Source organism: Drosophila novamexicana, unplaced genomic scaffold, assembly GCF_003285875.2.
Source record: "Drosophila novamexicana strain 15010-1031.04,08,12 unplaced genomic scaffold, DnovRS2.1 tig00000564-arrow-pilon, whole genome shotgun sequence".
In the NCBI taxonomy this organism is placed as follows: domain Eukaryota; kingdom Metazoa; phylum Arthropoda; class Insecta; order Diptera; family Drosophilidae; genus Drosophila; species Drosophila novamexicana.
In genome coordinates, this window is record NW_020824810.1 from 3,545,452 (window position 1) to 3,566,989 (window position 21,538).

The window sequence follows — 21,538 nt, forward strand, 5'->3', positions numbered from 1 at the left end:
TATATATACATAAACATATATCTAGATATATATGTATGCAAATTGGTTTTTATTCAGTTAGAGCGAAAATTCTTTTGTTTCTCTGCGCGGTTTTATGCAATGTTTCAGCTTTCGCCGCCGCTCGAAAGTGAAAGAGTTATATAAAAGAATGGAATTTTTGTGTCCAGAATTAGTTGCGAAAGTTTTGTGTAATAATAAAAGGCAGCGAACTGTATTGCGCCAATCAAACGAAAGAGGGTAAAGTTAAAAGTTATATGAAACGCATACATATGAGTATTTTAAGTATTTGTTAAGTATATCATTAGAGTCAGTGTATATGGAAACATAATCAAAAGTAATATATATATATATATATATATAGATATATATAATATACATATGTGTATCATATCGAACAACAATTTGTGTGAGTTTTGTTCAATTGTCTCACTGGCGTGGCACCAAATGCACCCAGTAGCCGGTCTGTGGTGTCAGCTGGAAGCCGCGGGCATCGCTCAGCAGATCCTTGACCGTCTTGGGCGAGCGCTCGATTCTGTACTTGAGCACCAGGTTGTATAACATGGCCTTGGCCTGCATCAGAGCATAACGATTGCCTGCGTGGAATCAACAATTATATAATACACATGAATAAACAAGATAAGGTTCGCACTCACCTATGCAATTGCGTGGACCTGCGCCGAAGGGCAGATACGTGTAGGGCACGATTTGATTCTTGTTCTCGTCGCTGAAACGTTCCGGCTTGAATACGTGCGGTTCGGGAAAGAAGCGATCGTCCAGATGCAGACCCACAATGGGTATATTGATGCGATCGCCCACCTTAAACTCGAACAGCTTTGAGCCGTCGTCATCGTAGAGCGTGTAATCCTTGGAACACTGGCGATCTGTGGCAGCGGCCAGCGCCCATTTCCTCAGGGACTCAGAGACAACCATATCCATGTATTTCATTTTGGTAACGGCATCGTAGCTTAGTGGCTCGCCCTTCAGCGAATCGTGCGTCTCCTTGACCTCCTCGTAGAGGCGTTGCTGTATCTCCGGATTCTGCAGCAGCTCGTAGGCTGTGGTGCAGATGAGGCTGGCATTATTCTCGAATGCCGCAAAGAAGAAGATGAAACACTGGGCCACCAGCTCATCGTCGGTCCAGTTCTCCGTTGAGTCCTTCTTGGCCTCCATCAGCAACTGAATCATGTCCGGCCGCACAATGTTGTGCTCCTCGCGATACTTCATGGCGTCCACAACAAGGCGTATGAAAAATTCCGTCTTCTCCGAGTCAAAGATCTTGAAGCCCAGCAACTGGAGTGGCAATATGCATACATATAGAGGAGCTTTCAATTAATCTTCAAAGTAAACCCACCTTGAAGAGCCAGGGCAGCGTGGTGGACAGCATAAATTTGTACAAAGACTTGCCGCGGAAGAAGGCCACCGATTGGCCAATCTGGAAGAACTCGTTGTTCGGCGTCTTGTAGGAGCTAACCTTCAGTCCGAAGGCCGTGGTGGCAATCAAATCATTTGACAACCGATTGCACACCTCCTTCAGTTCCAGTTCAAAGCCCTCACCCGGCTTGACAGCTGTCTTGGCCATTTTGTCCAGATGCTCCATGCACTCGGCAAAGCTCTCGTTCATCAGGCCGAACATGCTGCGCATTTTGGCCGAGGTGAAGACGGGTGTCAGAGTGTTGCGCATATGCTTCCAGCGCTGATCCTTCATTACGCTCAACATATCGTTGACCAGACGCTCCTCGGTGGTAAAGAACAGCTGATGATTGGGAAAGTGTTCAAAATCCTTGACAGTTATCTTCTTAATCAACTCCGGATCGTTCACTTGAATCATTGGCGTGCGAAAATTGAAAAAGCCCACCAATTTGCTGCAATATCAATGTACTTCAACATTGGGGGAATACTTGAGATAAACCTAGAGCCCGGGCCGATTACTCACTGTTGTCGGGTGCGTGAATAGAACTCGGAGACCAGTTTCTGAAACGAGGCCTTGTTCAACACAACATCCGCATTATTGCCGAGCAATGGCCAGGGTTTCTCAAAGGGCAGGCCACGCTCGGCAAACTCATTCTGCCTGGCCGTGGCCCACTTGTAGGCGAAGAGCAATAGCCCCACCAGGGCGACCAATAAAATCAGATCCATATTCGATTACAAAACTCAATTGAACTTGACCTTGACAAATGCGTACAGCACGCTTCTATTCACCCACAATGCTCAACTGGAACTAAACTCTCGCTACTGAGCGATCGGGCTTTTTATATGTCCGCTCTCCCCGGTCTCCATATGGCATATGGCATGTACTCTGTGCAATTGCCGATAGATAAAAGTTGTTGCGATAATGTCCGCCGCTCAAGCGAACTACAACAACAAATAAAATAAGAGTCGCATATAAACACGTTTAGAATTTTTAAATTTTGTTAGCCATTTGCTTTATTCACCGGCAAACTGCTCTCTCTAAGTATAACAATCAGTATGGCATGCTCTGGGCGATGCATTTTGACAGACAGATACCCTTTAAAACGTGCTGAAAATAATGATTGGGTATGAATCTAACAAAATCTAATGTTCGTCTTGATTTGGTTTTGCATTTCGAATTAGCTTGATTTTAAGCAAAAAATACGTATCTTCTAGTTTTATTATTTATTTATTTTATTTATTATTAATGTAATTTGAGCAGCTTATTTTCATATATTGAAGGAATTATATAAAATTAATTATAATTATTCAGAATAAAATTCACATAAAATCGAACTAAGCAGCATTGCCGAGAACTAATTTCTATATACAAAATACACCCTAAACAGCTAAATAATTGATAAGAATATTGGGAATAAAGAAGATAGCAACAATATCGCCAAAACTACTCTAAGCGTAATCGAATTACTTAATATTATAGTATTTATTTATCGCGTATATAACAAATAGTCCATTATAATCTGATAGTTATCAGAGCTTATTATCAGAGATATGCAAAGGAGCGATTGAGAGGTTGAGAGAGAGAGAGAGAGAGTGAGAGAGACGGAGAGAGATGGAGAGAGAGTGTGGGAGAGAGAGAGAGAGAGAGGGGGGAGAAAGAGAGAGACACAGATAATAACACTTGCAGCCCACTTGAATTTATTCATATCTATTTGTTGATATGGGTAACGGCTGATGCAATGCATAGGGAGCATTTTTTAAATAAAGGTGCTTGACTGGGGATTTGCTGGAGAAAATTTTATGACTGTGTTTGATTAGCCATTGTTGTGATGGAAAGGGAATGATTACTAATTGATAAAGCGGCTCGTTTTATTGAGTAGCAGATAAAAGGTGAGGCATGTCAGACTTATAGTTGACCTGGAGTGGATTTTTTGTTATTTTGGCCCTAACTGAATATAGCATTTCGCTAGCCTTTATGCCCAACACTTCACCAACATTATCCTGCCCGCTCTTATAGTTACAGGGTATAACGCATAACGCAAGTGCCATGGAGACAAGTGAAATAATAAAATATACATTGTTTATACTAGATTTCGAATTACTTCAACAGACTTAAGTCCAATGATCTTGGCGAGCTGTCAACTTGATAAATTGATCATATTCTTGAGACAAAGTGGAGAGCTGAGATGTCAATGCTGGCGCTTATGCAAGCTCTGAGAACCACAAATTGTAAAGGCAAAAAACTATGACATAAACTTGTGATGACTGGAAAAAGAAGACAAACAAAACAATGAAACAAGTTGCGAAGAAACCGCTTTGTTTACGTTTACGGTTTGAATATTTTAGCATATCGACCGATACTTGGGCTAACTTTGGCTCCGACTCTGACTTAGGCTCAAAATACTGCACACAAAGTTAGAGGCAAACAGTTAAACAGCAAATTAGCCGCGAGCGTTATAACAAAATGCCTGTAATTAAATATTTAGTCAGTTTGTTTAGCTGCAGAGACGGATGGATGGACGGATGGATAGATGGATGGCTGGGTAGATGGTTGGCTTGTTTGATTGCCAGACTGTGACTGGGCACTTTTCGAGTTTGGAAATTTGCAAACTGTTTGTCATATATTGTATGTGGGAGGGTAGAAAAGTACAACCAGAGAATAAACGAGAGGGAGTTAATGACAAGGCAGGGGTTGAATTGAAACAGTGTATGCATATTGCCATACACTGACAAAAATGATAGTCTACATGAAATCTAGAGTACACTTTAAATGTGAGCTCCTATTCAAGTTAAAGGGTTATTCAGTTGGGGTTCAGGGCTCGAATACCAGGCACAGTACCATTCTCAGCCAATTTGAGTTTATGCTAAATAATAAAGACATGATTTCTATGCATATAACCATTATTTAGATATTTATAATACTAGCGGGTATACCCCAGCCTAAAAGAAATTCTCTTAAGAATCTTTAAAAATGATTTTAAGCCCTATCGGAGGGTTAGCCAATTTTCCAGATCGCGGTAACACGTATTCATAAATTTCTTATTTAATGATGCCAAAATTGATCTAGAGGCCAAGCCATGAACAAAGAGCCATACCTCGTGAAAATCAGTTGAGTTTTGACCGAGTTATGAAGATTGAAAACTTTGAGTTGAGTTTTGACCAAGTTATGCGGGTGGAAAATGTTGACCTATGTCTAAATAGGATGTTTGATGCCAAGTTGATCTAAATGAGTTTGGACAATGTGGAACTGGTAAAGAAAAAAGTTTTTCGCGATTTTTGCACATATGCAGGTGGCATTTCCCGAGACTCCGTCTTACGGTTTGGCAGTTTTATATATAGAGATTAAATAATTCAAGAAGCAAAAAAAACGTTTTCAGCCTTTAAATAATAAATATGTATATGACAATAATAAAGCACTTTTAAATGCAAATATAATTGTCAAAAGTATACAGGCCGTGAGTGCATTTAATATAACTCATTTAATGGCAATGCTGTACGCAGTATTAAAAAGCCATTCGTATTGCCGCATTGTCAACATGCGCAACATTCTCATTTTGTACGGAATATTGCATCTTTGGCTAGCCCTGAAACTGAGCTACAATGTGTGTGTGGAGTGGTCGGTAGTTGACCATATTTAAAGCTAATAACAGCCTCTTCCACAGGAAGCTGTCGAGTTCAAGTTCACAAATGCGGTTTGCGAGAGCTATAACAAATCGTGGTTTGTCTTACACAAATGTCGCCTGCGAGCAGTTAATCGGGATAAGACAACCCTCCATTTGAATGGAACTGTCCTGCATCCAGCTTACGATATTTTTGTTAAGGCGCAAATATTGAAGAAGGCGAATGGCTACAAGCCCTGGCTCTACAATATGAACATCGATGTTTGCCGCTTCCTGAAGAAACCCTACAACCCAGTTGCAATACTTATTTTTAAAATGTTCAAGGAGTTTTCCAACTTCAACCACACATGCCCCTATATGGTAAGTATTGCATTTCGTTCGATTGGGCCAGGCTATATTCAAGTAGCGCACAGCCCTTTCCTAAGATCCAGCTTTCTCTTTCACGAAAGGGCCCACAAATCGTGGATGGATTTTATCTACGATGGAAATTTTTGCCAAATTTTCTGCCAACAGGAGAATATCAATTGGCTATGACCTGGTATTTTGATAAGAGACCACAATTTGTATCGAACATCTACTTTACCTTCAAGGAGGATTTGTGAAAGTATTATTAAATAAAGCAACACATAAATTCCACAGCAACATCTGGTAAGCCTTACCTTATTTCTACTTCAAATCGATACAAAAATATATTCTTTAAGATAATTACGATAATTGAAGCTTTTTTAACGGAAACAATTAATTGACGTGTCGAAGCAGAAAGCCCGTTTTATATAATATACAATGTATCTATAACAGATATTAATTATGACATATTATACAAAAATATCTTTGTTGAACTTGTATTCTTCTATCCCTTTGGGCAGGTCAGAGCTCATTCGCTAGAATCCTAAAGGATTAAACCGAGTTATGGCTAATTTTTATACCCTGAACCCATTAAAAATGGGTATAAGGGTATATTGTATTTGTGCAAAATCCAAATGTATGTGACAGGCAGAAGGAAGCATCTCCGCCCCATAAAGTATATATATTATTGATCAGCATCAATAGCCGAGTCGATCTAGCCATGTCCGTCCGTCTGTCTGTCCGTCTGTCCGTCCGTCCGTATGTATGAACGCAAGGATCTCACAACCTATAAGAGCGAGAGACTTGAAATTTTAGATGTAGGTGCTCCTAGTGCCTGCGCAGATCGATTTTGTTTCCGATAATCGATAACTTACTCCGTTTCCAAGCAATCGATAAACATCGAGATCGATATCCTGTTTTTTGGGCAATTTTGGTAAATAATAAGAGCCAGAGTCACCAAACTTGACATATACCTTCTAAAATGGAATATATATATGTATTTGATGTTGGAAGAAGAGGGTTCAGGGTATCCCCTAGTCGGAAGCTCCCGACTAGAACCTCTTACTTTTTGTGTGTTCACGGTAGCTCGAATCAATGTTTTTGTTAAAAGCCCCAGGCGAAAGCTTAGATTCGAACAATCCGATAGTGTTCATTCCATTATGTGTGCATTGAAGTGGAACTTCAACTGCGAATATACAAATTTCCAATGCATACAAGTATTAAGTGCCTAAAAGTCATCCGAGAATCATAGCCATGCGCATCGCTTTCATTGTTTGGGGAATATTTCAAGTTTGGTTAATTCTCAAGCTGAGTTACAATGTAAGCTTCTAGCTAAGACTGGAAGCGTTGAGAAACTTTGATTTAACATTATTTTCAACAGGAAGCTGTTGAATTTAAGTTGACAAATGCGGTGTGCGAGAGTCTCAACAAATCGTGGGTTGTCCTGCACAATTGTCGGCTGAGGGCAGTTAATCGGAATAAAACAATTTTAATTGTAAATGGAACTGTTCTGCATCCAGCCAATGATATTTTAGCTAAAGTGCAACTTTTAAAGAAAGAGAACGGATATAAGCCCTGGCTCTACAATATCAACATCGATGTTTGCCGTTTCCTGAAGAAACCCTACAACCCAGTTGCAATACTTATGTTTAGAATGTTCAAAGAGTTTTCCAACTTCAATCACACATGTCCCTTTATAGTGAGTATTGCATTCGTATTGCAACCAAAATGTACACTTTCTCTTTCAAAATAGGGCCCACAAATTGTGAATGGAGTTTATCTCAATTTGAAGTTTTTGCCAAATCTGTTGCCATCAGGAGACTATCAAGTGGCTACCAACTGGTATTTTGATAAGAGGCCACAATTTCAAACAAAAGTCTACTTCACCTTCAAGGAGGATTTGTAAGAATTTTAAGAAATAAAATAAACATTTTTGAATATAGAACCACATAAACATCTACTAAAGCTTATGCCAAATGATATTAAGCGATACAAAAAAAAAATAATAATTATTTAAACTAATAACGATAAATAAACATTTCCAAACGCGAATAATTAGTTGATGTGTCGATGCAGAAAAAGCGTTTAATATAATGTATCTATAAGAGACAAATATTATGACATATTATGTATAAATATTTTTGCTCACATTATCACATATGTAACAGGCAGAAGGAAGCATCTCCGACCCCATAAAGTATATAGATTCTTGATCAGCATCAATAGCCGAGTCGATCTAGCCATGCCCGTTCGTCCATCTGTCCGTCTGTCCGTCCGTCTGTCCGTCCGTCCGTCTGTCCGTATGTATGAACGCAAGGATCTCAGAACCTATAAGAGCTACAGACAGCTTGATGCAGATGTAGATGCTCCTAGTTCACGCGCAGATCGAGTTTGTTTCCGATAATCGATAACTTACTCCGTTTCCAAGCAATCGATAAAAATCGATATCGATATCCTGAGAGTCACCAAACTTGACATAAAGCTTCTAAAATAGAATATATATATGCATTTGATGTTGGAAGAAGAAGGTTCAGGGTTCCCGACTGGAACCTCTTACTTGTTTTTTGTTGTTGAAATGCCTTTGAATTAAAATTCACAATTCTGAGAATCTATAAAATTGGTAACTAGAAATAATATGTGGCTCATCACAGCTGCGATTCTCGTTGCATACTTTCGGGGTGTATGCATTAAAGTGTGTGCCCCTGAAAGATAGCTCGGTATATAGAGGTCCAGTTCCTTTGCAAAGCCATTTTGTCGAATTTTATTGGCAATGGATGCATGAGCTATAAAAGGAAACCTTTTGTGCTTTACGATTACATAAGCAACATGTATCTATTGCCATTCAAGGATTTCAAGGATATATCATATCCGTAAATACTCATTATCTCATTAACTATAAACAGAATTTGTAGTTTTTTTTGGACAGGCAGATCTTAATCAATGTTATTAAAAGCCCATTCGATACGAACATTCCGATAGTGTTTCTTTCATTATGTATGCATTGAAGCGGAAATGCGGAAATATACAAATTTATAATGCATACAATTATTAAATCTCTGAATGTCATCCGAGAACCATCGCCATGCGCACTGCCCTCATTGTTTGCGGAATATTTCTAGTTTGGATAGACCTCAAGCTGAGTTACAATCTAAGTTAGCTGCCAGTTCAAATTGGAGGCTGTTAAACAGGAAGCCATCGAATTCAAAATGACGAATGCGGTTTGCGAGAGCTACAACAAATCTTGGATGGACATACACAAATGTCGCCTTCGAGCTGTAAGCCGCAATAACCATCACTGGCTGCCATTTTATAGGCAAACCTTACAATCCAATTGCAATAATTGTTTTTAAGCTTTTTAGAGAGCTCACCAACTTTAATCACACGTGAGCCCATCTGGTAAGCATTCAACTGTAATTGTCTTTTGGCTCAAGGCTCAATTTCCCTGACATTAGGGCCTACAGATCGTTGATGGGTTCTATCTCAGATGGAAGTTCTTGCCGCATGCCACACCAACTGGTGGCCTTAACCTGGATGTTTGATAAACATTTCAAAGAGGATTTGTTAGTGAATCCTTAAAGCCAAGCAAGGTCCATATACATTCGTTTTCGAACTATCATACACTAAATACAAATAATATTTATTTCCATACCAAACAGCCGAAGCTTATGAGTTTTAACTATCGAAACGAACAAAACGATATGATATGTAATGCGATTTAACAAATTGCTCTTTCAGTCGGTCACGATTATTAAGTACTTTTTAATACAAGCCATTGTTTATTAACTCAAGCGATTAGATCATTTAGTATGCGGTTTGCGAGAGCTACAACAAATCGTGGATTGTCATACACAAATGTCGGTTGCATGCCATTTGCCGAAACAAGACGACTTTTGATTTGAATATAAGAGTCCTTTATTCCGCATATGACACAGACGTGCAGTAGCGACTCTTTCAGAAAGCCAATGGCTACAAGCCGTGGCTCTTGAACGTATTCAAGTATCCAATCCCGTCGGCAAGCTCATTTTTAAACTTCTGAGCCAACTTTCGAATCACTTGTGTCCCTATCTGGCAAGTCTTGCCATTTGTCGCTTTAGGGTCCACAAATTGTTGCTGGGACTTACCTTAAATGGAAGTATTTGCCTCATGCCCCACCGACTGGTGACCTTCTGTTCTCAATGAATTGGCTTCAAAGAATATACAAGTATTTATTAATTTAAAATGCCATTTGGAGGCATAGAAAGTTTTTATCAGCTGTTGTTATGCGCAGTATATTCATCTTGGGCAACATCCATGTACGTTCCGGGTTTTCGTACTATTTTAGTTTATTTAATGTGTTATTGTGAACAGTTTTTCGATTTTGACTTTTTACTGTGCTACGCAATGCGAATTTGATTGGTAAATCGATTTAACAAATTACTTTTGCAGCCCCTTCACATATGTAAATTATTTTTTAATTGAAACAATTTATCGATGTACCCAGGCGAAGAGACCATTTGATATAAAATTTGTGGAATATAGGGAATGCTTCGAAGTCATTTCAGTATTGTGGCCATGCACATTCCACTTAAAGTTATCGGATTATTGCCAATTTGGTTATTCGTGAGTTACAATGTAAGTTGGCCTGAGGATAATGCTTGACATACAGCTTAAATACAGTTATCGACTGCAGGAGGCTATCGAGTTCAAGTTCACAAATGCGGTTTGCGAGAGCTACAACAAATCGTGGATGGTCATAAATGAATGTCGCCTTCGAGCTGTAAGCCGCAATAAGACGACATTCAATTTTAATGGAACCGTTTTGCATCCTGCCAAAAATATTCACGTTCGATTCGAACTCTTTGTGAAGGCCAATGGCTACAAGCCATGGCTAGTTAATGTTACCGTTGATGGCTGTCGTTTTATTAAAAAACGTTTCAATGCATTCGCAATGCTGGCTTACAAGCTATTGGCCGAGTTTTCTAACTTTAATCATTCATGTCCCTATTTGGTAACTATCAAAGAACACCTACACATATCTGCCGCACATATATTTTTAATTGCATCCTCTCATTCAAGGGCCCCCAAATTGTTGAGGGGTTTTATCCAAAATTGAACTACTTGCCGCATTCTTTTCCAACTGGTGACTATCTACTGAAAATATTTTGGCTATTTGATAGAAGACCACAATTTAAAACTGATATTTACTATACCTTCAAAGAGGACTTAAACTCGACAGGCTAAGGCCTTTGGAAACTGTGTATAATATGGGGTATAAATAAACACAAAGCTATCGGATTCCAATATATATTATTTGTTATAACTAAGTTCTTCGGCCAAGAGAAAGCTGCATCGATAAACTTGACTGGGATTTAAACTCGGTTAATCGAAAAAAAGAATGAATGAATTTCGATATCGATTATTTACTGTGTAAACCAATGATAATGATATGAGTATGAATATGATATGATATGAATTTGGTTATTCGTGAGTTACAATGTAAGTTGGCCTGAGGATAATGCTTGACATACGGAATTAATACAATTATCGACTGCAGGAGGCTATCGAGTTCAAGTTCACAAATGCGGTTTGCAAAAGTTTCAACGAATCGTGGTTTGTCATATATGAATGTTTTATCATTTTATTATCCATTCCATAGGGTCCACAAATCGTAGATGGTTTCTATCTCAGATGGCATGATAGAAGATCTCAGTTCATCACAGATGTCAACCTTATGTTTAGAGAGAATTTGTAAGAAAATTGTCAATTTTTCCTATTTAATATAAATAATATGGTTTTAATACTTAAAACATGAAAAAAAATGTTACTTTTCAGCGATATCCTGGCATTGTTCCGATATACTTCTATCTCGCTTGCACTAGTGCAGATGTTAAGGGCCGTGCTTGTTATTGCTGTTAATTAACATGCTTGCTTACAGCTTAAAAGCCTAGCTCAGCTCTCTTCGCTGCTAAGCTGCTGTTCCATGCGCTGCTACCGCTACTCTCTCTCTCTCTCTCTCCATCTCTCTTTGTGCATGCTTTGACCGAGTAACTGTAGCATGGTTCATTGAGTAATTAATTGTGGCGCGGCGCGGATGTCTGCAATTATTAGTCGCGTCGGTGCACACTTTTACCCTTATCCGTATTTAAAAGTCGAATCGAAAGTTTAATTAGCCTATTTTAAGATCGGGCCGAAAACGAAAAAGTGTAAAATTCGTACGGGCGTGTAAGTTAAGATAAAGTGTTAAAAACGAAAAAGTGTAAAAATCGTACGGGCTGCGCGTAAAATAAAACGGATCGCGAAGAGGAAGAAATGAATTTGTGACTGCGACGCACAGGCAAAAGCAACAACAACCACAAGTAAGTGCGCATGTATAACTGTTTATCTGTTTTCGTTTTCTTTTGTTCCATTCGGTTAAGATAATTGCAGCAGCTGCAGAGCAAATGCCGTTGCTAAAAATATGAAGAAATAGCATAAACTGCATTTGCTTTCATCTGATTTACAATGTGTGTAAAGCATGAAGTTTAGAAAACGACAATACGCCCAATTTGTTTCGTTTTTTGGCTGTTGTTGTTCTTAATGTTAAACATGGTCGGAAACAAACAACCGTTATTTATGTCAGAACCGATCGTTCATTTCTAAATACCAGCACTTGTCACATTGAGCGTGCTGCGCTTTGCCAATCTCTCAATTGCTCAAATGTGCTGCATGCATTATAGCACTGCTTGCTGTTAAGCCGCTGTTATTTTGGCTGCTCGTTGCGCCCTCCTTATCTCTTTATGCATATTTAACATTTACATTTTAAGTGTGCGTTAACATTCTCTGTAAGTTGGCAGCTCTGCAAACTGACAGATTTTAAGTTCTGTGCACATTTAATAGTTGCCATGTAAACAGTTCTGCACCTGTCAGCTACAACACTTACAAATTATTGCATTACTTTTTTTTTTCTCTGAGTGTACTGCTATCTAGATGAACACAGGGTTTATTCAACCTTTCTCGCATAACTTTCATTTTGAGAAATAGTTGTTGTTGCTGTTAAGCAAAAGCCTTTAACATTTTATGCGCGAGCTATAGCGTTAGCAGTGTGAGTGTGTGTGCTTGTGTGTGTGTGTGTTTGTGTGTGTGCTTGTGTGTGTGCTTGTCTGTGTGAGTGCAGTTTATCAAAGCAGGGCAGCGACCAGTTGCCAGTTGCCAGTTGCCAATGGCTGTCAGTTTCCATCTCAGTCAACATCCGAGTCCTGGCTACTGGCTTTTCTCTCTCATTCTCTCTCTCTTTCACTATATACATACATATTTTTTTTATGTGCAAATCATGCTGCATCATTAAATCTGTTCGCTGTGTGAGGGATGCGGTTGCTGTTGCTGCTGCTGCTTTTTCCGTTTCGCTTTTACATTTGCTTTCGTTTTTTGTGGCCCTGGTTCTGGCCCTTGTTCTGGTCCGGGCCGGCCCGAACTTCGCTTCAGTGGCTTTTCATTTCTATGCACAAGAATTTATGGCTTTCAACGTTGATTTTGTTTGGCATTTTTTATGTGTTTTTAAGTAGTCGTAAAGCGTAACACTTGATGAGATATTAAACGTTGTTTATGCGCCCCACACGCACACTTTAAAAGGGATGCTAAGCGAGGGATTCGGCTTAGTTATTTAACCCAACCCAACCCACCCCCTACCCACACCCACACACACACACACACATTGTTGCACTTTGTTTGATTTGATGGGCTTTTAAATATTGGTTTTGCATTTTTCATTATTGCCGCGATGCGAGGGCTTTTTATGGACGTTTAATAGAATTGATGGACGCATAAAAGCAGCAGCAGCTAAAATCCTGATATCCTGGCAGCATGTTAATCATTAGCTAAGCGAGTGAATGACACCTGCCACAAATGTCAGACACGGGCATAAAGAGACCACAAAGCCACTGCGACCAAGAAGAAGCGCTTGTGTGTGTGTGTGTGTGTTTTTGGCAAGGACCTTGTCAGTGTCTGCAAACTTGTCAATGAGCACCAACTAAATATTTTATTAGGCTGTCGACAAACAGCACACAGGGCATAAACGTCTGTGTGTGTGTGTGTGAGTGTGTGTGTGTGTAGTCGTGATTGCGTGAAATTTAGTAGTGCTTGGCGCCATGTGTGTATGTATGTGTGTGTGTGTGTGTGAATGATGTGAGCCGGAGCAAAACGCCTCAGACATGTAGCTCCTGATGCGACTCATCATCATCATGTTGAATCTGATGATGATGATGATGATGATGAAGCTGTGGCAGAGGCTACAAGAAGGCGCCTGATGAAGTTGCCTGCCAGTCGGCTCTGGGGAATTTGGCGACGTTGTCGGCAAAGTTGTTGACTCTCACTGTGTGTGTGTGTGTGTGTGTGAGTGTGTCTTGGCCTCCTCACAATTGGCCGTACGTGTGCAACATTTTTAAGTAGCTTTTCTTTCCGTGTTTGCCAAGCTCCTCTGCCTCAAGTCTGTTTGTTTTATGGCAGCGTTTGTTCTAACTTGGCTCGACAGCATATGAGCCAAATGCTCTGTGTGTGGAAACATATGTTTTCAATTTGCCAGCAAATGGAAAAACTTGATTGAATTCCATGAAATGAAGATCGATGCGCCGACTGGCTTTAACTAGCCGCGCCTGGTCGGCAACCAGCTTTAAGCCGAGGTCGTCCTCGTCGTTGCCGTTGCCGTGCAAAACTATGCAAAGTTTGTCATCAGTCAAAGTCGTTGCCGGGCACAAGTTCAGCTCCCCAAAGAGCCGCACAAATTACATTTGCGGCGTCTGCAGCACAGCGGGCACTCACACACATACGCACACACACACACGCCCGCCCGCCCTGTGGCAGCCACATCAATCATACGCACCGTGTTGCGCCTGGAAACGCGACTTTTGCATTTGGCTCCATGATGCATGCAACGCTAGGGAATTGTCCTCAAGCGTTGGCCACTTGCCGCTCCAGCTGCTGCCATTTGCTGAATGCGTCGCCTAATTGCAAGTCACATTATTTTGAGCAGTCTTCACGCTCCTCGCTAATTGAAGGACAGCAGAGAGGCATGAGGCACGAGGCAGTCACTCACTTGCTGCAAATTAAAATAAATTGTGAAATTAAATGCAAAACTTTTACTTTTGCTAGACAAACAGACAGGCAGCCAGTGAGAGAGGTAGGACTAAGAGGTGAGCGGGCGGGACGCGTACGAGCTGTACATGTGGGCGTGGCTCTTCTTACAATTTCGCAACTTGTTTGTCTGCGCTTAGAGCTGGGCACGTAGCTGGCTCTGTGAAGCGCCAAACTTAAACGTGTTCTGATCTGATTTCGTGCGTGCTCGTGCCTATTTGTTCTCAAACTAGCAATGCAAAAGCGAACTACACGATTTGGCAAGACAAAACACAACACAAACACTACGTACGACAAATAAAAACGAATTAAACAACTTACTGGTAAGTCATTTGCATGACCCAGACTAAGCTAAACAGGACTAGTTACTGCTAAACACGAGTAAATGTGACTAAACACTACATAACCTGGCTTCTAGTATACCTCTTTCTACGAGTAAATGCGATCAACAACGACTAAGCTTAATAAGGCACTATTGAGACATTGAGACAGACTCATAAAAACACGATCAAGGTCTTCATACGACTTAGTGCAATTAAAAATAATAGAACCATAACAGAACCTTAAACACGATTTAGCTAACACGACTTAATGCAAGAAAACATTAAACACGACTTACGCAGACTTCAAGCATGCCTTACAATTTGGCATAGCGCGAGGTCTTATGATATAACAATTGACACGACTTAAGCACTGCATGAATCTGGGCACGAGTTAACACGACCAAACACGAGGTAACAGTCAGATTAACACGACTTACAAGGACTCTTGCTAACACGACTTAACATACAATAAAAGTTCTTAAGAAGGACCTAGGTGGATTAAAGCAAGCCTATCGGCACAATTAAGCACGAGGTAACACGACAAACACGACATAACACGAAATACGACTAAGCACGAGGTAGCACGCTTTATTTGAACACGACTTAACTAGACTATTGGCATGAATCTAAGCTCAAACTCTTGCCATTAAGTACCATCTGGTACAACCTAACAGGTTGTCTGATTGTCGTGTCTAGTTGCCTAGTATCGAATACATATCGTATAATGTTCACTTTGTCACGGGCTCATCTCTAGTCTGTTTAGGAATTCAAATGCTGTCGCCTACATGACAGCCATACTCCACGCTATTTGCCTTGTCTCACAAGCATTGTACAAGCAATGAATGTGTGTGTGTGCGTGTGTGTGTGTGTCCTTTGGCTGACATTCATTTGAAATTCGCACAGCGTAATGATGACTTGGAGCTGCTGTTGGAGCTGCTCAACTTTTTGCATATTACGCACTTGGTCACGTACATTTCGCATATTTATTTGCATAAGCTTTGGAAATTCGCAGCTTCGGCTTGGCAAGGGAATTAGCTCAATTAGAATGTCGCTGTTGCTGCCATATGCAAACAATATATATAATTATATGTTTATATATATTTATTATATGCCGTATACCCTGTAATATGCTTAAGACTGCAGCTTTGATAAACGCGCTGCCTGATAACAATTTAGAGCGAACAAAGGCAATTTGCCGGACACGGTAAATTGGGCAACGGGCGGCAGGTTGTGAATTATGGCCAGCACTTATGAATTTTTGAGCACATTTTATTATTTATGCGGCATTTCATTTTGTTGTTGTTGCCGTTTCTTGTTGTTGTCGCCCAAGTTCAATGGCTGCGCTCGCTGCCCCAAAAAGCAGGCAACACAATTTTTCATTTCGCATGTTGCGACGCTAAGTGCTTCCTGCGCCGCCAGGCAGCCTTCCCTCACTTCCCCACCCCTCTCCACTCCTGGTCTAGCAGGTGGTTGTGGCACATCAACTTTTGCTGCCACGCCATAATATTAATTGCGCCTTGCTACTTGCCGTGGCCAAATAAAAAGGCGACGCCGACGGCCACTTAAATGCCATTATACACATTTTTATATATTTGTGTGTGCGTGTGTGTGTGTGTGTGCTGGCCTTAACATTTTATAATTATTCAGTACGCGCTTTGGCCCTGCATAATCGCCTTTGTGGCCATGTCCTGTGCAGCCTGCAGCTATTTGGGCAGCTTTTAAAGCCGCTTTCAAGCCGCCTCCCTACCCCCAAAAAGACGCACCACTCGCAGCTATTTGCATAGCTTTATGCTTGTTGCTGTTATTACTTTTTGCAACAGCTGCGCCCAGTTTTGCCAATCAATGCGAAAGACGCACACACATGTGCCGCAATCGCAATCGCAGTCTCGTTGTTTGCCATTGTCAGCAACTGCCTCAGCTTTCAGCTGCTGCTGCTACCTCGTACCTTGTGCCTGGCACAAGCCGTGTCGCTTCTGCATCAAATGACAAATTGTCCCATTCGTCTCGGGATGCGCCGTCAAGCTTTATAGTTACAGTTAGACGGCAGTTCTTTCCAACACAACAATCATTATCATTGTCTACTTTGAGCAGGGGCGCGCTGGCTGCCCCCCTTTGACAGTTCGTGCTGTGTGTCGCACTCGTGTGTGCACCTCAGATGTTTCTGACAGGCTGCCCCACAGGCAGCGCCACGTCTCGCCTTGTCACAATCATTCATTATATTTCATTGCTGCAACCCTATAGAGTTGCCGCAGCTCCATCCGGGCTGCCAGTTGAGTTATGTTGCCACAGCTTCTGTCTGCTGTCAAAAATTATGAATATGTGAGCTCAGACTAACGTATGTGTTGCCGTCCTTTGCTTAAGTAGCTCGAAAAATATGCAAAGTAGCTGCAAGTAGAAGCATTCGATATAATACACAATAAGCGATAGTTGCAGCATTATCAATTTATCGCTACTGACTGACTGACTGATTGATTGATTGATTGTCTGATTGATTGACTGCTGTTCAACATACAGTTCAAACAGTAGGAGCTTTGGCAGTTGAAATTTCTACTGTGCTTATTTTACCTGATGTAATTTCACACTTGAACACGTTTTTGGCCCAATCCACCCAGAAGTGTGGAATAATCGTGAAAGACAGTTGTATACAACGTTTATATTATTCGCCTGGCTTTTAATACTCTCTCACTCTCTTATCTCGCTCTCTCTGTCTCCCTTTCGCTCTTCTGCCTCTCTTCTCTCTCTATCTCTTTCTCTCTCTCCCTCATTATTTTTCTATCTCTATCTCTCTCTCCCTCTCTCTTTCCCTCCGTCTCTCTCTCTCTCTCTCTCTCTCTCTCTCTCTCTCTCTCTCTCTCTCTCTCTCTCTCTCTATCTCTCCGCCCCTCTCTTCCTCTCTCTCTCTCTCTCTCTCTCTGTCTGCCTCTCCCTCCTCTCTTTCTCTCTCTCTCTCGCTCTATCTCCCTCTCTCTCTCTCTATTTCTACCTCTATGCCCCTCTCTCTCTCTCTCTCTCTCCCCCTATCTCTCTCTCTCTTCTATCTCTATCTCTCTGCCCCTCTCTCTCTCTGTTCCTCTCTCTCTCGCTAACTTTCTATCTCGCTCTCCCACTCTCTCTTAGATGGTCTTTCTCTCTCGCACCCTGTCTCTGTTGAGCTCTTTCATTAAACAACCGCTACCAGTCCAGAGCGTGCCGCTATGTTGAATTATATTGAAAACTCATCTATAATAAGATACTTTCTCAATATTTGCCACCCCAATTATTTGAGATTTTTCTCCCCGTTGCCCTTGTTACTGTCTAGATAGCATATAGAGCATTTGCATCCTTTATTCTCCATTCTATCAATTCGATTTTCAGCGCAGATTTAATGAGCAAAGTTTCAATTATATCGAAGCTTTGCACTTGCCTTAGTCTAAGCCTCCGCCGAAACAAATCGCTGCAATACAAATACAAACAAAGTTCCCTTCCCCCCACCACCACCCCTTAAAGGGGGGTGTGTGGGTTGCCAATAACACTGAAAGCAAGGATGGAAAAAGTTTATGTGTTTCCCAACGATTGCTGGCTAAATCACAGCTAAATCTCTGCGAGAAAACAAAAAAAAAAAAAAAAACCATCAAGACTTTTATTTGTTTGTCGTATTCGTTTTTTTTTCTTTCGTATTTTGTTTTTAAATGTAAACTGATAAAAACAATTGAACGCAAACAGTAAACCCGGGCAAATGTAATCTTTAAATTAAGGGAAGGTTTTTTTTTGGGGGACCCTCAAACTGGGCATGGCCCGGGCTTGGGGGAGTGGAAGTTATGGCTGCTGCTGGGGCTGCTCCCCTCGCACATGCATGCCACATAAGTAGATCTAAGTAAAGTCATTTCATTTCGATTTGAATCCAAATTGAACCAGCAGCGGGTACTTTGATTTTGTCAGCGAACTGGACTTGGATATGTTGCTGAAACTGGCAACAAATGTTGTTCTGCCAACAAGTTTCTTAATATCTTAAGTTTATTCTATACTCTCTCTTAATGCATAAAGAGTATTAAATGTTTGCTAGATGCGAGCCTGAACTTCGTTTTACGCTTATTTGCTTTTTGCCTTACTTTTGCCTACGCACATTAAAGCATTTAACGCAAATTTGGGCGAGTGTGAGCTACTTTTTATGGCAGCACGCACACATAGAGAGCTCCACACACTCACACACACACACACACGCACACACACATACACTCGCCCGCAGCTATGCTTTAATTGATTTTAAGGCTGCGGCTCTTTGGCTGCATGTTAAATGCTCATTATGTTTTAATTAACTGCGCACTATTTTCTCGGTAATTCATATTTAGCCCACATTTAAGCATTTGCGTGTGTGTGTGTGTGTGTGTATGTGTGTTTTTCTATGCTCTGCTGTTTGTTTTATAAATTAGGCTCAGGCACTGCATAATTTTTACATTTTCCTTTATCTAAATGGCAAATTTAGTTTTTCATTATTTAACACAATTTGGTGGCGTGTTTTTTGAGCATTTTTTCTCACACTTTGGGCGTGGTCGACCTTGACATTAGGCAGATAGTAGAGCGGAAAATTCTCTGGGAAATGCTTTTCCAAATGCCTTAATCTCGAATAGATGTAAAACTTTGCTCAGGTTAAAGAAGTTTATCTTCACGTCAAGTCAATTATTTAGTCAGCCAGTTCTCTTAGCGAGTCACGACTGTGGCAACTTCTCTAGTGCTTAGTTTTGCAGAAATTGCCAGCACTTTTCACCTGTGCCATAATTAAGCTATAAAATGCCATTGTGACAGCCAACCCCACTCAACAGCCTCTCCACAGGACGTGTGTGTTAGTGGGGAGAGGTTGTCGGGGCTTGGGTTGGGATTTCGGTGTGGGATTTCTGTCCATTTATGACAGCGACTCCATTTCGAAGAGCTGCGCACTAAGCAGCAGCACTTAGCTGCGTATTTTACAGTTCATTGCATTGTTATATAATTTAACAGGCAAACACCTTGCTTGAGTGCGCCTGCGGAGGTTCTTCAGGCGTCAAGAAGCCAGCGGGGTGGCGACTGTATGAAAGGGCAACAATGTGGCAAGTTTATTTGTGCTTAAAAGAGTTTTCAAGCCACCCTCTAACTGGGCTTCAGCACCCATATCAACTCGCACACGCACAGAGGCACACACACACACACACACTCACACACACACTCACATTCACAGACACACACGAGCACTTATGAAATGGGTTTGGAGCTTTAGCTAGGGCATAAAAAATAGCTACAAAAGATGCCATTAAAAAATCTTTGTGTTGCCACAAATAAATCCAACAAGAAAATACACACGCACACACACACACAGACAAGCACACACACAATGGAGCTTTACATCCATCAAAGCAAAACTAAGTCGCAGGGCAGCAACAAAAGTTGCTAAGCTTCAAGTGGGTGGCGGCGCCCAAGTTCTTGTTTCGTTTCCTTCTTTTTTTTTATCCCATTTCAGTTGGCTTAACACATTTTACACTTTGCAATTGTTTGGGCTAGCGTGTGTGTGTGTGTGAGTGGACCACGCCCCACGGCAGCAGGCAGCTGCAGACAAAGGCGGGCAACATTTTTTGCTGCATACTTCTAGGCGGGCGCTTCATAGCTTCAAAAAGTCGCCAAAGCGAATCTCGCACATTAACACATTTAACGCGGCTGGCAACAACAACAACAGCAACAACAACAACCGAGCGCCATAAAACGCACTCTCTAAAACTATTTTCGCGGGCGTGTCTCACAATAAATTCCCGCCTCCCTCCCTCCCTCGCCCTCGCCCGCAAAAACTAAGCTCGTAAAAAACAACTTTGCGTTTTGCATGCGGCAATTTTTGGAAATCCGCTTTTAAAACGCACATGTGCGCATAGTAGGGCGGCTTTTGTTTCATTCTATTTGCATATTAAGTGGGGGGCGCCACATTTCCCCCTTTTTTGCCCGACCCGTCTGCCTGCTGCTGGTGTTCACACGCCGAGCCTAAAAATCGTTCTAAACTCGTGCCAAAATCCGCTGCCAACGCTTAAAAGCACTGTCAATACGTCAATAAATTGTCATGTGTGTGTGTGTGTGCTTGTGTGTGAAAAATGTGAACTGACAGTTCAATTTTAGGCGCTAGTTGAGTGCTCGCCAAATTGCCTGTCTCCAGGCCCGACTGGCCCATGACTGCCTGCCCTTCGACCAGGACTCGTTGCACTTTCAATTCATTTCAAGGCAAAAAACTGCCCATTTTTACGTGAATATGTGCTGTGCTTGGATCAGATGTCACAAAAATTATACCACTTTATCTGATGCGCATATCACAGCTTTGTCCAGATCTCTTTAGCTTTAAATTTTAGTTTGTCATATTTAAAAATTTACGTGGATGCTGTAAAAGATGTAGAATTTTCGCTAATTTGAGGGGTTGTATTCAAAATGCCTGTAGTTTCAAGTTTGTCTGAAATAATCTGCATTTATAAAAACACAGGGTATACAGAATGTATTTCGCACAAGATTTATAAACTCTTCCTTTAGTACGGCAAAATGTGTTGCCTACTTTTGAGTGCTTCTTTTATTAGATTAGGCGCCAACGTGTCAACAAGTGTTGCCTACTTTTGCGCGCGCTGCTTAAATAGCGCCTGTGGCTCGCCACACCTTGCAGTCCTCCTGTCTGTCTGTCTCTTTCTCCATCTCTCTCTCTCTCTCTCTCTCTCTCTCTCTCTCTCTCTCTCTCTCTCTCTGTCTCTCTTCCTTTCTCTCACTCTAGCTCTCCTTGCG

The 21,538-nt window shown here is 41.2% G+C and overlaps 2 protein-coding genes across 2 annotated transcripts; one reads left to right on the forward strand and one right to left on the reverse strand.

Moving 5' to 3' along the window:
• Positions 1-32: 32 nt before the first annotated feature.
• LOC115762104 (cytochrome P450 9b2) lies at positions 33-2,203 on the reverse strand. Its single transcript, XM_030704206.1, has 4 exons — positions 1,934-2,203; positions 1,352-1,862; positions 654-1,290; positions 33-593 (listed from the first exon to the last, which is right to left on the reverse strand). Exons 1-4 carry the CDS (start codon positions 2,134-2,136, stop codon positions 427-429), a joined length of 1,518 nt encoding a protein of 505 aa, XP_030560066.1. The 5' UTR covers positions 2,137-2,203; the 3' UTR covers positions 33-426.
• Positions 2,204-4,946: 2,743 nt separating this feature from the next.
• LOC115762361 lies at positions 4,947-5,564 on the forward strand. The gene is made up of 2 exons (XM_030704536.1): positions 4,947-5,012; positions 5,073-5,564. Exons 1-2 carry the CDS (start codon positions 4,947-4,949, stop codon positions 5,562-5,564), a joined length of 558 nt encoding a protein of 185 aa, XP_030560396.1.
• Positions 5,565-21,538: the final 15,974 nt, after the last annotated feature.

Excerpts from the sequence above, each read along its gene's own strand:
- LOC115762361 (XM_030704536.1), top strand. The coding sequence starts at position 4,947 with ATGCGCAACATTCTCATTTTGTACGGAATATTGCATCTTTGGCTAGCC. Across the intron at positions 5,013-5,072 it reads CCCTGAAACTGAGCTACAAT|GAAGCTGTCGAGTTCAAGTT; the intron begins GTGTGTGTGGAG and ends CCTCTTCCACAG.
- LOC115762104 (XM_030704206.1), bottom strand. The coding sequence starts at position 2,136 with ATGGATCTGATTTTATTGGTCGCCCTGGTGGGGCTATTGCTCTTCGCC. Across the intron at positions 1,863-1,933 it reads TATTCACGCACCCGACAACA|CAAATTGGTGGGCTTTTTCA; the intron begins GTGAGTAATCGG and ends TTGATATTGCAG. Across the intron at positions 594-653 it reads AGGTCCACGCAATTGCATAG|GCAATCGTTATGCTCTGATG; the intron begins GTGAGTGCGAAC and ends GATTCCACGCAG.